Source organism: Notolepis coatsorum (assembly GCF_963971535.1).
Source record: "Notolepis coatsorum genome assembly, chromosome: 7".
NCBI lineage: Eukaryota > Metazoa > Chordata > Actinopteri > Aulopiformes > Paralepididae > Notolepis > Notolepis coatsorum.
The window spans coordinates 52268500-52283439 of NC_140171.1; the positions used below are offsets into that span (position 1 = coordinate 52268500).

At 51.7% G+C, this 14940-nt stretch overlaps 1 protein-coding gene across 1 annotated transcript in view; it reads right to left on the minus strand.

The window, feature by feature from the left end:
* Positions 1-14940, minus strand: part of dnah6 (dynein, axonemal, heavy chain 6) — a gene marked incomplete at both ends in the record, with an annotated part of 372041 nt that overhangs the window by 151634 nt on the left and 205467 nt on the right. Inside the window, 2 exon segments of the mRNA XM_084318285.1 lie at positions 950-1073; positions 1691-1807. Of these exon segments, the coding sequence (XP_084174411.1) occupies positions 950-1073; positions 1691-1807 (241 nt within the window).

Sequence of the window (14940 nt, forward strand, 5' to 3'; positions counted from 1 at the left end):
TCGGCCATTAAGGCCTGGTTAGCTAGCAACTTCCTCCAGCTAAATGAGGCCAAAACTGAGGTGCTCATCGTGGCCTCTGATGGCGTTGCATCTAGGGTGGCTGGTTGCCTTGGGTCCCTAGAAACTAATGTGACCCCCAACCTCAGGAACCTTGGGGTAAACTTTGATCAGGCCATGCACCTCGACACTCATATCAAGTCGGTGACCCGCACCTGTTTTTTCCATCTCAGGAATATTGCCAAGCTCAGGTCGATTGTTTCCCATTCTGACCTAGAGTTGATCATCCATGCCTTCGTTTCTTCTCGTCTAGACTACTGCAATTCGGTTCTCACCTGCCTCAATAAATCATCCATAGACCGCCTCCAGTTCATCCAAAATACTGCTGCAAGACTGCTAACCAGATCAAGCAGAAGGTGTCACTCTAATTCTAGCCTCCTTGCACTGGCTTTCTATACATCTTAGAATTAATTTCACGGTCCTGGTGCTCACTTTTAGAGCTTTGCATGGCCAGGCACCAGAATATTTAACCGACCTGCTGGAACCATATGTGCCCAGCAGGACCCTGAGGACAGCTGACCAGGATCTGTTGGTCATTCCGCGCACCAGGTTGATCACCAAAGGTGACAGAGCCTTTCAATCTGTAGTGCCTAGACTCTGGAATGCCCTTCCTCATGGCCTAAGAGCTGTAGCGTATGTTGACATTTTTAAAATGTCAAAATGTTTAATTTCTGCTGTATGTAAAGCACTTTGTGAGTTGTCTCTGTGAAAAGTGCTACTGTATATAAATAAACGTTACTTACTTACTTACTTACTTACTTACTTACTTACTTACTTACTTACTTACTTACTTACTTACTTACTTACTTACTTACTTACTTACTTACTTACTTACTTACTTACTTCTATTATTTAGCCCTCACCTCATCCCTCCGTTCCCCCTCTCCCTTACCCAGCTCCTGCTTCTCGGCGATGCTGCTGTCAAACGTCTCCTGGAGGATCTTGATCTGGTTCTCCACCCCCTGTAGCTGCTCCTCTTTCTCCTTCAATGTATTCATGGTCACCTTCAGTTCCTCCTGCAGGAGGAGGGGCGGAGGGAATACAGCTCATATGCTCTGATAACATTCGGTCCTTTTCGATTTGTGACAATCTTATAAATTTTATTTGATTTTCAATGACTGCGCACAGGGACCGACGTGTTACCAAGGGAACAAATAGAATGTCCGGGAGTGGGGCATGACAGGAATAACAATACCTCAGGTACCTCAGACCAAGAACCATAGCTCAGTTTTAGGTCTTCAACTTTACAATTTTATCTGAAGATGGTACGTTAGAATGTTGAGTGTTGTGACAGTATAGGTTGAGTACTTTGTTTGGTGAAATATCACATTCACACTCCCAAGAGATTTGGATTGACTTGGATTGGATTGGATTGACTGCAAATGCATGGGCTGTCCAAGAAATGTCAAAATGGAGTTAAATGGTTCTTCAGTGCACGGGTTCAATTGTGTGTGTGTATATGTGTATATGTGTATATGTGTGAATGTGTGTGTGTGTGTGTGTGTGTGTGTGTGTGTGTGTGTGTGTGTGTGTGTGTGTGTGTGTGTGTGTGTGTGTGTGTGTGTGTGTGTGTGTGTGTGTGTGTGTGTGTGTGTGTGAAAGCAGGTGCACTATGGTGTGCTGTATCACTAACCTCTGCACCACGCAGTTTCACTCTCTTGGGCTCCACCAAGTCGGAGATCCTGGAGAACAGGTCCATGGCTCTGACCCACATACACAATGACTTGCACGCCCTGGAAACCCTCTCCACCTAAAATCCACCAGCAGTTGCCATAGGAACTGTTAATAAGCCTTAAGTCTTTAAGCATCATCCCCCAATATATCATCATCTCCAAGGTTTACCTCCAAGTCTAATTTCATAGACAGAATTTGCAAATGATCATATTAAATAGATACGCATGATCTGAAAATCTATAGACCTTTCACGAAATGTTTAGAATGTCCATTTCTTCCTCAGTGTTGGAGGAAACAGTGGTTGCTATGTGGAAAAACAATTACTGGATGTAAAATAATGTATGTAAACTGTAATGACATTGAAACAGTAATGATTTTCCAATATTTTACCCATTGTACCACTGCACAGAAAGTAATGGTAACAGGCAGCCATGTTGGAAGAAAGATAACTACACAAATAATTCCATGCAAAGCCTCGCACCTTGAGCCGTTCATGGTGAGTTCACACGCTTCAGAAAACACTCCAGATTCAATATACTTGCTGTTCACATCCCAAGTGCAAATTACTATTTATTTATTTCCTCATAAATACCCACATTATTATTATTATTTTTTAATTATGTTTTGGGTAGATTTTTATTTGTTTGTACTACCGGGCAGTCTGGTAGAGAGAGAGAGAGAGGTAGAACGGGAGACAGAGCGGGGGGAAGACATTCGGCAAAGGACGCCGGGTCCGGGAATCGAACCTGGGTCGGCCACTTTGCGACGCAGCGCATTACATGTGTAGCACCCTGAAAGTATGGCTATTATTCAGAAGTGCTGACGTGCCTTTTATCTCCCCTGGTGCACCAAGACATATTAACTAGTTTCCATTGATATTCCCTTGAACAATGACGCAGGGTTCTCCTTCTCCTACCGGCTGGAATATGGATTATAAACAGTAACACTGGACCATATTCTTCCACCCAGTGCTTCCCTGTGGGGCTAGTTGGCGGTACCAGCAGGGGGCAGCGGTGGCAGGCAGAGCGTACGAGAGAGACGGAGAAGGAAGCAAGCCAACTGAGATGGAAGTGGGAGGAACGAGCCTCTTCGACAGTGGACTTGGATGTGATCGGTCGTGTCTTGACAGAGCCCCCGTTGTGGACCACACGGGTGAACGTATTGAACTTGAGTATATGACGGGTTATCCTAGAAATATCCGTGATAGCGCGTGACTAAGAGAAACCGAACCCAAGGACTAACGTCCATAGATAACGTGTTATAGTAGCAGTGTGTGCAGTATATTTAGCATGCTGCTAACGGCTATGTTGACTCCAGTATACACCGGGCGCGAGGCGCTGAAGAGACCGGTGGTGTAGCCAGCCACGTTGCGTAACAGTATAACCGTATAGCAGGAGGGCTGTATGGGACCCAAAGAGTAGCTTCAGTTTAAGGTAGGGCTAGAGTATTGCTGCGCGTCTACCCAGCACTGGCCGTCAACAACCAGTCTTCGCCGGTGTTCGACGTCTGCTCTGCCCCGGCTGTCATCAACCCAGCACGGGAGTTCTTCTCGTCCAGCAGAGGTCGCCATCACCCAGCACGCGCTCTCAGCCCGCTACTGCCCCTCTGCTCCAGCCCCACTTGCTAGCGCCCGTGACGAGAGCGTTCGACGCCATCTTGCTACCCGGACGGTGGTGGCGCGGCGAGGCCGCCATCTTGGTTGAGTACAATAGAGCTTCGATGCTCAGGATCTTATTGCACAGTACACAGTGTGATGCGGCCTACGGGTGAAGCTAACGTTGCTAACTACAGTTCATAGGGGTACCCCATAAACATTACATGCCGGCATTAGTATAGGACTTTTGTTTTGGTAAAGTGGGCCCACCTTTTTGATTTCCTTTGAGTGTAATAACGTGTTGGTTCTTTAATAATAATTCCCATCTAATTAACCCTTCCCCTGCGGGAAGGTTACTGACCAGTGGTGTCACAAGTAAAGCCTTAGAGAGGTATTATCCTTACCATATAATTAAAGCCTGAGAGAGGTATTATACATGGTACTAGCCCAGACGTGGGTGATGAGTTAAGCACATTGGTGTGTCATATAGGTGCCTAAAAGGTACTGAGTTACAGCTTGGGTAATGGAAAGATTCCATCCTATTTCAACATGCCATTAAATCTTTGTAACTGCACAGTACAAATTAACATAAATAATTAGATGGGGTTCTGTGTGCGTGTCCATTCCTGTGCCTAGTATTAACTCTTTTGGTGTGGGTAACGTTAATACAATTAAACCCTTCCCTGTCTACTGTAAGGTTTCTAATGTCACTGAGGGAGGGAACTGCTTGCAGGGGGAACTAAGTTATTTATTTACAATTCAGTCACTAGGTGTGGGAGGGTTAAAGGAGTAATTGGGGGAAGTGAGAGCGAGTTGGGGAGTACTGCTGACCGCCCTGCTGCAGGGGAGGAAGACCAGAGTACCAGACCAGGTTGGTAAATCCCGGGCCCCATCCACTCCCACTGCCAGCCTCCAGTTGAAGCTCCAGACCCAAATACGGAGGTGCAGTCAGACGGAGCTCTACTGTGTCTCACTACCCAGTGACTGTGCACACCCGTTCCCACGAAGCAGGGATAATCCACCCTGCTACATTTGGCGTCACGAACAGGATCAACATCCTACTCCACTCCCTCGTACGTGACGACCAAGAGACCTAAGATGTCGGAGAGCGACGCCCCGAAGCCGGAGGTCCGAGCCGGGTCGTCCCAAGCGGAGCAACGAGAGGACTCACCGGCCCTTCTCAAGGAGGAAGGAGGGGAAGCCGAGACGGTGCGGACCCTAAGGGGTCAACTCCAAGACTAGGCGGGCGTCCTGGACCACCAGCACGAACACCTGGAGCAGGCCAGGCGCCAAGAGTCGCTTGCCTTGGCGCAGGCCATGATCCAACAGCTCCCTCCAGCGCCCCTCCCGGTGGTGTACGTCCAACGAGAGCGGAAGTTCAGCGAATTTGGAGGTGAAAAAGAGAGGGGGGAACTGCCTGTGGAAGACTGGATCCAGGCAATGAGGACCCATCTCCGTGCCAGTCGAGTGCCCGCGGAGGAACAAGCGGAGGTCGTACAGCTCCACCTCAAAGGCGAGGCGAAGCAGACGGTACGCTTCCTGACGGAGGGAACCGTCCCCGACACTGAAGCCTTGTTCTCGCTCCTCGAGGAAACCTATGGGGACAAGGTCCTGGTCAGCGTTCGCCTGGGGGAGTTCTTTGACCGAAGACAGGCCGCCGGTGAGACGGTGCGCCAGTTCGCCTATGACCTGCAGGAGAGGATCCGTCGCCTACGACGTCGGGCGCCTGCACAGGTCGCCGACGCCGCCGCCCTGCTGCAGGAGCGGTTTGTGGTGGGCCTCAGAGACGAGACCCTGAGGAGAGAAATGCGGAAGTACATGAGGGAGGACGGGACGTGGCCGCATCCCCAGGTGCTGAAGGCGGCGATCGATTGGTCGGAGGACGAGCTGGTCCTCCCCTCCGACAAGAGTTCCCCCCGGGGCTTAGTCCACGCCGCGGCCGCGGAGGGACGAGAGGCCCCGCTGAGCGTAGACACGCTACAGGAAGCTATTAAGCAGCTCAAGGCAGGACACGAGCGGCTGGGTGCGCGCCAGGAGCAACTATTCCAGGCCTTCCAACAGGAGCGTGACGTCAGCAGGGATTGCCCTAGCTCAGCCAGCGGGCCACACCCAGCCTCTACTCTCACCCCCGAAGCTCCGGGCCCGTCAGGGTACCGATCCGGACCACGAAGGGCAGTCGACGCTGTAGTGACAGGAGTCGCCGACTCGGCCGCGGAGGGCACCGAGACGCAAGACATGCACGGGGAGTGCCTCACGTTAGACGTCCAGATCGACGGGGTCGAGACCCGCTGCCTCTTCGACACCGGCGCCGAGGTCACCACCATGACTGAAAGCCACTTCCGAAGACACTTCCCGCGGTCGAGGTTGACCCCCTCAAACTGGATCACCCTCATCGCCGCCAACGGGTTGGAGATCCCAGTGGTGGGGTGTCTCTACGCCGAGGTGAAGTGCCTAGATATGACATTTACGGGGAAATGCATATTCATACTAAAAGACGATCCCGCCCGAGTGGCCCCAGGAGACGCCGTCCAGGGACTTCTGGGCATGAACATGCTCGGCGGGGTAGACGGCCTGTTCAAGGGGATCAAGGGGATGCGCCTGGCGAGCCGAAGACGTGTCGACGCTAGAAGCATCGCCATCCGCCGCGTGGTCGCCGCCATGGCCCAAGAAGCCAGAGAGTGTACCGCCCCGGGAAGAATGGGGTACGTCAAGGTGGCCGGCAGGGAGCCGGTGGTCATTCCCCCGCACAGCGAAGTGATCGTCTCAGACCGCTGTGAGACGACGGCAGGGATGGGGCGTCCCGTGATGCTAGAGAACACGCCGAGTGCCAACCTGCCCCCCGGACTACTGGTGGCGAACGTGGTGGCCTACGCCCGACAGGGAAGAGTGCCTGTGCGGGTGTTGAACCCGACTGATGTCGAGATGGTGCTCAGACCCCGGTCCAGGCTGGCGGAGCTCCACTGCCCCCGTCAGGTGCGGCCTAAAGAGAGGGTGACTGTGGAGGAAGTAGACGGTTGCTGGGGAGAGACTGAAGGGCCCCCGTGTCTGATGAGGTATGAATCAACATACCACGTGGTACTGTCTAGTCGGCGTGTGTGTCGCACACGCAAGTGTGGGGGCAACACGTGGTACGTGGATGACAGTCCACACCTAGCAGAAGTGCACGGGCACCTCTGTGAACAGGCAAGGGGGGGTGAAAACGGTCAAAGTTTCCATACCCAAAGCAAAGTGGGGTGGGGATCAGACCGTCGGTTCTTACCTGGGTGGCCAACAACCACTACGGGGTCTAGGATCGCTATCGACTGGGTCACCTGCCGGTCGGATTGCATAGATGGCAGTAAGACCATGTTAATGGCCGCCGCGTTCGGCTCAATGTACAGTCAGGCCACTATAAGCTGAAACCGAATGAGTTAGTAAGCGAGTAGTGTTTCTGTGATCGGTGTTTTTGAAAAGAAAATGCCGGGAAGCAGAAAGCTAAGGCTTGTCGGTCCAGAGGAGTCTGGATGGTAAAGCCTAGGGGTGAAAAGGGACCTAGCCTGGAACTGCGCCCTGGTAAGGGAGGTTCAAAGGGTCAAAGCGAAAGCGGCACGTACAAGACCTGGTAGACCAGGGTGTTCTGGTAGAGAGCTGCAGTCCGTGGGCGTCTCCAGCCGTGATCGTCATAAAGAAGGACGGCTCCGTGCGGTTCTGCTGTGATGACCGCCGCCTCAATAACGTGACGCACCGGGATGCGTACCCCCTACCTCGTATCGAGGAGTCCCTAGACGCCTTGGGGCAGGCCAAGATCTTCTCCTCGCTCGACCTCACCGCCGGCTACTTCCAAGTGGCGGTGAAAGAAGAAGATCAAGTGGACCCGTATGCCCTTCGGGCTGTGTAACGCACCAGCGACATTCCAGCGGTTGATGACCGCCGTGCTGGTGGACCTGGCCTTCGACGTCCTGCTTGCCTATCTAGACGACGTCTTGGTGTTCGCCAGCGACTTCGAGAGCCACTGTCAGAAGTTGGACCTGGTGTTTGGACGGCTTCGGGAGCATGGGCTCAAACTCAAGCCCCGGAAGTGCTTCCTTCTGAAGACCGAGGTCAAGTTCCTGGGGCACATCGTCTCCGCAGCCGGCATACAGGTAGACACCGACAAGGTGAAGGCGTTGGAGGACTGGCCGGCGCCACGCTCAGCGAAGGAAGTGAGGCAGGTGATCGGGTTCCTGTCCTATTATCGGCGGTTCGTGCCCCGCTTCGCCCAGGTGGCCCAGCCACTACACACCCTGATGGGGAAAGAAAAAAAGGGGTTCGCCAAAGGCCGGCCCGAGGCCTTCAAGTGGACTCCGCAGTGTCAGACGGCCTTCGACCATCTGCGGGAGTGCCTCTTGATGCCTCCGGTGCTGGCCTACCCCGACCTCCAGCTCCCCTTCATAGTGACCACAGACGGGAGTTACTTGGGACTGGGAGCGGTACTAAGTCAGAAACAAGAGGGCGTGGAGCGAGTCATCGCCTTTGCGAGCCGAGGTCTGCGTGGGTCCGAAAGGAATGACCAAAATTATAGTGCGTTCAAGCTGGAGCTTCTCGCCCTGAAGTGGGAGATCACTGAGAAGTTCAGAGACCTCTTGATGTACTCCCAGTTCACCGTGATCACCGACCACAACCCGCTGAGGTATCTCGGCACGGCCAACCTGGGAGCAGTGGAGCAGCGCTGGAACGCTCAGCTTGCGGAGTACGACTTCGTGGTGCAATACAAACCTGGCCGACTCAAGCAGGACGCCCTGTCTCACACCCGTCAGGGTCTACAGGAACGGACCGCCCGCCCCATTGTGCGCCCCAGCCTCAGTCGCCCGCGATGGATACATCGTGGTCCCAGCGGAGGAAGTACGGGCCCTGCTGGGTCCCGAGAGACCGACAGAGACGTGGGAGGTCCCGAGTGTCAGCGCACGACAGATAGCGGCACAGAAGGGGAACAGCGGGTATGACTGGGCGGAAATGCGGCAGCTGCAGGCGGACGATCCCGAGTTGGGTCCGGTGTGGCGGGCGGTGACACAGGGAGTCCCTCCCACTAAAGTACAGTTGAAAGAAGGAGACCCAAAACTCCCAAGTTATACGGGCAGTGGGAGCGGTTCCGTCTGCACCAACAAGTACTGTTCTGGCGCGTCAGTGATCCCCGCGACGGGGAGGAGGTTCTGCAGCTGGTGGTGCCCACGGCCCTGCAACGGAGGATCTACGAGACCCAACATGAGGATGGGGGACACTACGGGGGACGAGGGACGGTGGATCTGATGAGGCGAAGTTATTACTGGATCGGAATGGCAGAGGAGGTGAAGAAATGGGTGCAGCAATGCAAGCGATGTGCATTAGCCCGGGACGTGTTCCCTAAAGCCCAGGCCCTGATGACCTGCACTAACGTGACGGCACCCATGGAGGTCCATGCCATGGACTTTACCGTGTTGGAAAGGTCGGTGGGTGGCTACGAGAACGTACTGGTGCTGACCGATATGTTCACCCGATTCACTATTGCCATACCGACCAAAGATCAGACTGCAAAGACCACCGCCACCGCCATCATCAAGTACTGGTTTGTGTATTACGGCTGCCCTGCCCGACTCCATGTCGACCAAGGGCGAAATTTCGAGTCGAGCGTCATCAAGGAGCTTTGCCGACTGTACGGAATCTCCAAGAGCCGCACCACGCCTTACCATCCCCAGGGGAATGGGCAATGTGAGAGGTTCAATCGGACGATGCATGACATGCTGCGTAGTCTGCCCGCAGAGAAGAAGCGGGACTGGAAGAAGCATCTACCCGAGTTGGTACTTACGTACAACTGCCACGTGCACTCCTCCACGGGATACTCCCCCTTCTACCTGCTCTTTGGAAGAGACGCCAGAATGCCCCGAGATGTCCTGGGGGGCAGAGACGTCATTGAGGAGGGGGCGGAGGATCTGGACGAGTGGGTACAGGGTCACCACGAGCGACTAAAGGCCGCCGCGGAGGCCGCCGAGGCCACAGCGAAACAGGCGTCTCATCGACGCAAGAGAATTTACGACAGGAAGAGCAGAGGTGCACTTCTGCGGGCCGGAGACCGGGTCCTGATACGCGACCACCGAATCCGGGGCCGTAATAAGATACAGGAGAAGTGGGAGCCTACGTCTTATGTGGTGGTGAAGCAGAGCCACGAAGGGACACCCGTGTTCACAGTCAGGCCCAAAACAGGGGGTCCATAAAGGACCGTGCATCGAGACCAGCTCCAGACCTGTCCCTTCCCGGCCTCCGACCCGGAAGCGCGGGCGAGGGCCCCTTGACAGACCCCTGTGGCACTGCGGAGCTCGTCCGAATCAGACATCGGAGATGCTTTCGAGTGCCGTCGGGAACCGCATCCTAGGGCGTGTAACCACCCCAGGCCCTTGCGGGACGCCCCTGAAGAGGCAGCGGACGCCGAGTCAGAGGCGGAGTCGACCCCCTCAGGGGAGGATGGGGAAGACGGCGGAGACGGAGTCGAAGAGGAGGCCGCTGGCGGTCCACCGATGGCCCCGGAGGGCGAGGCTGTGGTCAATGACCCGCCAACGGGCACTGAAGAATCCGACACGGAGTCGGAGGTGGGGGAAGTGGAACCCACCCGGCCCCATAGGAGCACCAGAGGTCGGCTACCCGCTCGGTACCGCCAGGACTACGTGCTCAAGAGTGTGTTTGTTGAACAGTGTTTCCAATTCATGAAGGAGTGTGTGAAACTGTTAGCATAATGTGTGATTGTCGATCTATGTGTGAAACTGTTGGTCTCAGGACCGTTTTCATGCATGCGTTGGTTGGTGTTTCATTGAGTTAACTTGCAGAGGACTTAGCAAGTTCAAAGTGGGGGGAAATGTAGCACCCTGAAAATATGGCTATTATTCAGAAGTGCTGACTTGCCTTTTATCTCCCCTGGTGCACCAAGACATATTAACTAGTTTCCATTGATATTCCCTCGAACAATGACGCAGAGTTCTCCTTCTCCTACAGGCTGGAATATGGATTATAAACAGTAACACTGGATCATATTCTTCCACCCAGTGCTTCCCTGTGGGGCTAGTTGGTGGTACCAGCAGGGGGCAGTGGTGGCAGGCAGAGCGTACGAGAGAGACGGAGAAGGAAGCAAGCCAACTGAGACGGAAGTGGGAGGAACGAGCCTCTTCGACAGTGGACTTGGATGTGATCGGTCATGTCTTGAAAGAGCCCCCGTTGTGGACCACACGGGTGAACGTATTGAACTTGAGCATATGACGGGTTATCCTAGAAATATCCGTGATAGCGCGTGAGTAAGAGAAACCAAACCCAAGGACTAACGTCCATAGATAACGTGTTATAGTAGCAGTGTGTGCGGTATATTTAGCATGCTGCTAACGGCTATGTTGACTCCAGTATACACCGGGCGCGAGGCGCTGAAGAGACCGGTGGTGTAGCCAGTCACGTTGCGTAACAGTATAACCGTATAGCAGGAGGGCTGTTTGGGACCCAAAGAGTAGCTTCAGTTTAAGGTAGGGCTAGAGTATTGCTGCGCGTCTACCCAGCACTGGCCGTCAACAACCAGTCTTCGCCGGTGTTCGACGTCTGCTCTGCCCCGGCTGTCGTCAGCCCAGCACGGGAGTTCTTCTCGTCCAGCAGAGGTCGCCATCACCCAGCACGCGCTCTCAGCCCGCTACTGCCCCTCTGCTCCAGCCCCGCTTGCTAGCGCCCGTGACGAGAGCGTTCGACGCCATCTTGCTACCCGGACGGTGGTGGCGCGGCGAGGCCGCCATCTTGGTTGAGTACAATAGAGCTTCGATGCTCAGGATCTTATTGCACAGTACACAGTGTGATGCGGCCTACGGGTGAAGCTAACGTTGCTAACTACAGTTCATAGGGGTACCCCATAAACATTACATGCCGGCATTAGTATAGGACTTTTGTTTTGGTAAAGTGGGCCCACCTTTTTGATTTCCTTTGAGTGTAATAACGTGTTGGTTCTTTAATAATAATTCCCATCTAATTAACCCTTCCCCTGCGGGAAGGTTACTGACCAGTGGTGTCACAAGTAAAGCCTTAGAGAGGTATTATCCTTACCATATAATTAAAGCCTGAGAGAGGTATTATACATGGTACTAGCCCAGACGTGGGTGATGAGTTAAGCACATTGGTGTGTCATATAGGTGCCTAAAAGGTACTGAGTTACAGCTTGGGTAATGGCAAGATTCCATCCTATTTCAACATGCCATTAAATCTTTGTAACTGCACAGTACAAATTAACATAAAGAATTAGATGGGGTTCTGTGTGCGTGTCCATTCCTGTGCCTAGTATTAACTCTTTTGGTGTGGGTAACGTTAACACTTTGATTGCCATGGGTTAAATTCATGATATACCATCCCTTGCCAGCTCTATTTAACATGGAGAAGTTCCCCTTCTTTGCAGGGCTATAACTTTTTAAATTCTATTGCTAGATTGCCATTATTAGGGCCCATTCAATGTCCTATATGTATTGTTCATGGTGTAGCAACGTTAAACTTTTTCATTCACATATTCATACTAAAATATGGTCTAAAGTATAAGTATGTTTTCATCTCTTTCTGCAGCTTTCTCCAGAACGTGATTTATAGCCCCAAATGCATTATATTGATGATCAAATACAGTTTGGTAGGAATCTGTGCGAGATAAAAAATTTCAACTGGATGTACTTCTAGGAGTTACTACACGTCATCTGATGGGGCATTTATAATTCCGTGGGCAACGTTATACCATTCATCTAATGTGGGTCATATGTTCATCATAGCAGTTTATATCGAACACGGTAATACTACACGCTAAAACTCACCCCAGTCTCCTCGGGCCGTTGGGCGATCAGCGTGAAGTAGACAGTTTTCCATTATGGGATGTCGAAATACCCGATCCATTTCCAGGTTGTATAATAGTATATACGTCCAAATCATGTTGTTTTTTCGAGTTATTTCCACCGATCGATGTTCACTGTGTGAAGACGTAGTCTCTCTAACATTAGCGAGTGCCTGGACCCCATATGGAGTGAGTCCTGCCGGGTTAAAGGTTGATATCCGGTTTCGATCTGCCGATCGGCCACCAGATGGCGCTCTTGAACCGCTAGAGGGTTGAGAGGAGATCAGCACTGTGTGTCAAGGCTGCGGATGGGAAATATGATTTCGATCACAGATTTTTGAAATATTGATATCAAAGACGATTTATGGCGTCCTCTGCAACTTGAGCATGGCGGGGAATGACGAGTTCCGGCGTTTTCGGCAGTTAAAGTGTTAATACAATTAAACCCTTCCCTTTCTACTGTAATGTTTCTAATGTCACTGAGAGAGGGTACTGCTTGCGGGGGGAACTAAGTTATTTATTTACAATTCAGTCACTAGGTGTGGGAGGGTTAAAGGTCAATCTCCACGTTGTATTTTTGTTCAATAAACAATGTGGACTAGGCCAACAGTGGCTTTCATGAAGAAGGGAAAAAAAAGTATTGAAATTGACCCAGTTTTAGCGTTTTTATCAAACATTTTGTCTGCCCAACACAATCACCACGCACGTGCATATTTTAATCAATGGTTCATAACGTGCGTGTGTAATCGAAATGATCGTCACAACAGGTGCAGGACAACAGGGCGCTCACCAGGGGGCGCTGAGAGTCACACAGCTAGTGGCAGGCAGAGAGCCTTGCTACCATAGATATATGCTTGCTACTACTAGCCGAATGGAAATGTATCTGTTTAACCTCACTATTGCTCCGTGAATATAGCCATCCATCCATCTCTAAAGCTAACCACTATTTGTAATAATGTAAATCATTGTGTCGTTGTACACATATTGTGTTTATAACGTTAGTAGATAACATAGCTTAGCTTGGTAGCTATTGTGCTAACAACATATCCCGACATCCGGCTCGCTGGCCGGCATGAACGGCCGACCCAAAATGGTTCTCTCCTCTCTGTACACCCCGTCCCCACGGATGCCCTGCCGGGGGGCCCATGGACGCGACGGCGGCGGCAGCCGTAGGGTGCTCGAGCCCGTAAAGGCTAGTGTTACACGATAGCTATGAGCTAACTAGCGCTGCGGGCTCCGGCGCCCTGCGGCCGCCGCTGTTGTCGAGTCCACAAGCTCCTCCGCGGGGACGGGGGCACACAAAGAGGAGAGAACCACCCGCAGGGACGGCGGGCTATAGGCTAACGTCAGTGAGTGTAGTGGTCCCGACTGCGTGTAGCAGGGACGGCGGAGATATAGGATAACTGTGATGCACCGAGTGAGCCACCATTGATCTAGTACTATGACCCGGACGGACATAAGGCATACATTTCCTGAAGTGACGTCACGGCCGTGCTAGGTGCTAGCGTCTGATAAGCTTTTAGATTCGGCTCATTAATATGCACCTGTTGTGATGTCGGCGTTTGATAAGCTTTTTTGATTCGCGCGTGCATGTTATTCGTGCATGGACCTTTTTAACTCTTTCAGAGTGGCATTTCTGGTGTCAAATGGAAAAAAATAAATAATGAAATTATATACCAATGATGTAAACTACCCATAATTGATCAGTAGGGTTTAACCTAGAGGTTGTTTCAAGTTCAAGTTTCTTTAATAGTTGTCATACAGAAGTACAGAATACTTTTGTACAAAATGCTTCTTACTGTTGCGCTCCAGAGACTGTGCATGACAAGATAAGTATGAAATAAAAACATAGTAAAAATTAGAAGAAAAAAAAAGAGGTCACAGTGTTCAGTTTAGACATATGTACAATGTTCGTAGACGTAGTTACCATACAATATACAATACTGTGCAGTGTACTAATATACAATACTATATAGTGCAAGGTATAAATGGACAAGGTGCAGTTTAGGTACAATTCACAGTAGGTGTACGAGTTGTAGTGCAAATCCTTTATCAATAAATATAAAGTGTAAGTGTGTTTGTGTGATCTAAAGTGTGGAGAGTGGGTGCTGCAGTGTGTTGTTTGTTTGAGTGAGTGTGTGTGTGCGTGTGGGTGTGTGTGCTGTGTGCATTTGATGGTTGTTGCATAGTGATTGTTGTTCGTTTAGCGATTATTGTTCGTTTAGCAGCCTGATGGCCTGGGGATAGAAGCTCCTTCTGAGTCTTTCTGTGCTCGCCATAAGACTCCGGTATCGCTTGCCTGACGGCAGCAGTTCAAAGAGGCAGTTGTTCGGGTGGCTCGAGTCCTTAATAATTCTCTTAGCCTTCCCCTTGCACCGCTTGTTGTAAATGTTCTGGAGGGTGGGAAGCCCCCCTCTAATTGTGCGTTCGGCTGAACGTGTCACTCTTTGTAGTCTGCTACGGTCTTGTGCAGTGCTATTCCCAAACCAGGAGGTGATGTTGCCGGTCAGGATGCTCTCTATTGTACATGAGTAGAAGTTCCTAAGGATCTTCTGACTGACTTGGAACTTCCTTAGGCGCCTGAGGAAGTAGAGGCGTTGTCGTGCCTTCTTCACAACACTGTCAATGTGTGTGGTCCATGTCAAGTCCTCGGATATGTGGGCTCCGAGGTACTTGAAACTGTTCACTCTCTCAACTGGTGCCCCGTCGATGCTGAGGGGGCTGTAGTCCTTGACCCCCGACCTCCTGAAGTCCACAATCATCTCTTTTGTTTTGCTGACGTTCAGGGAGAGGC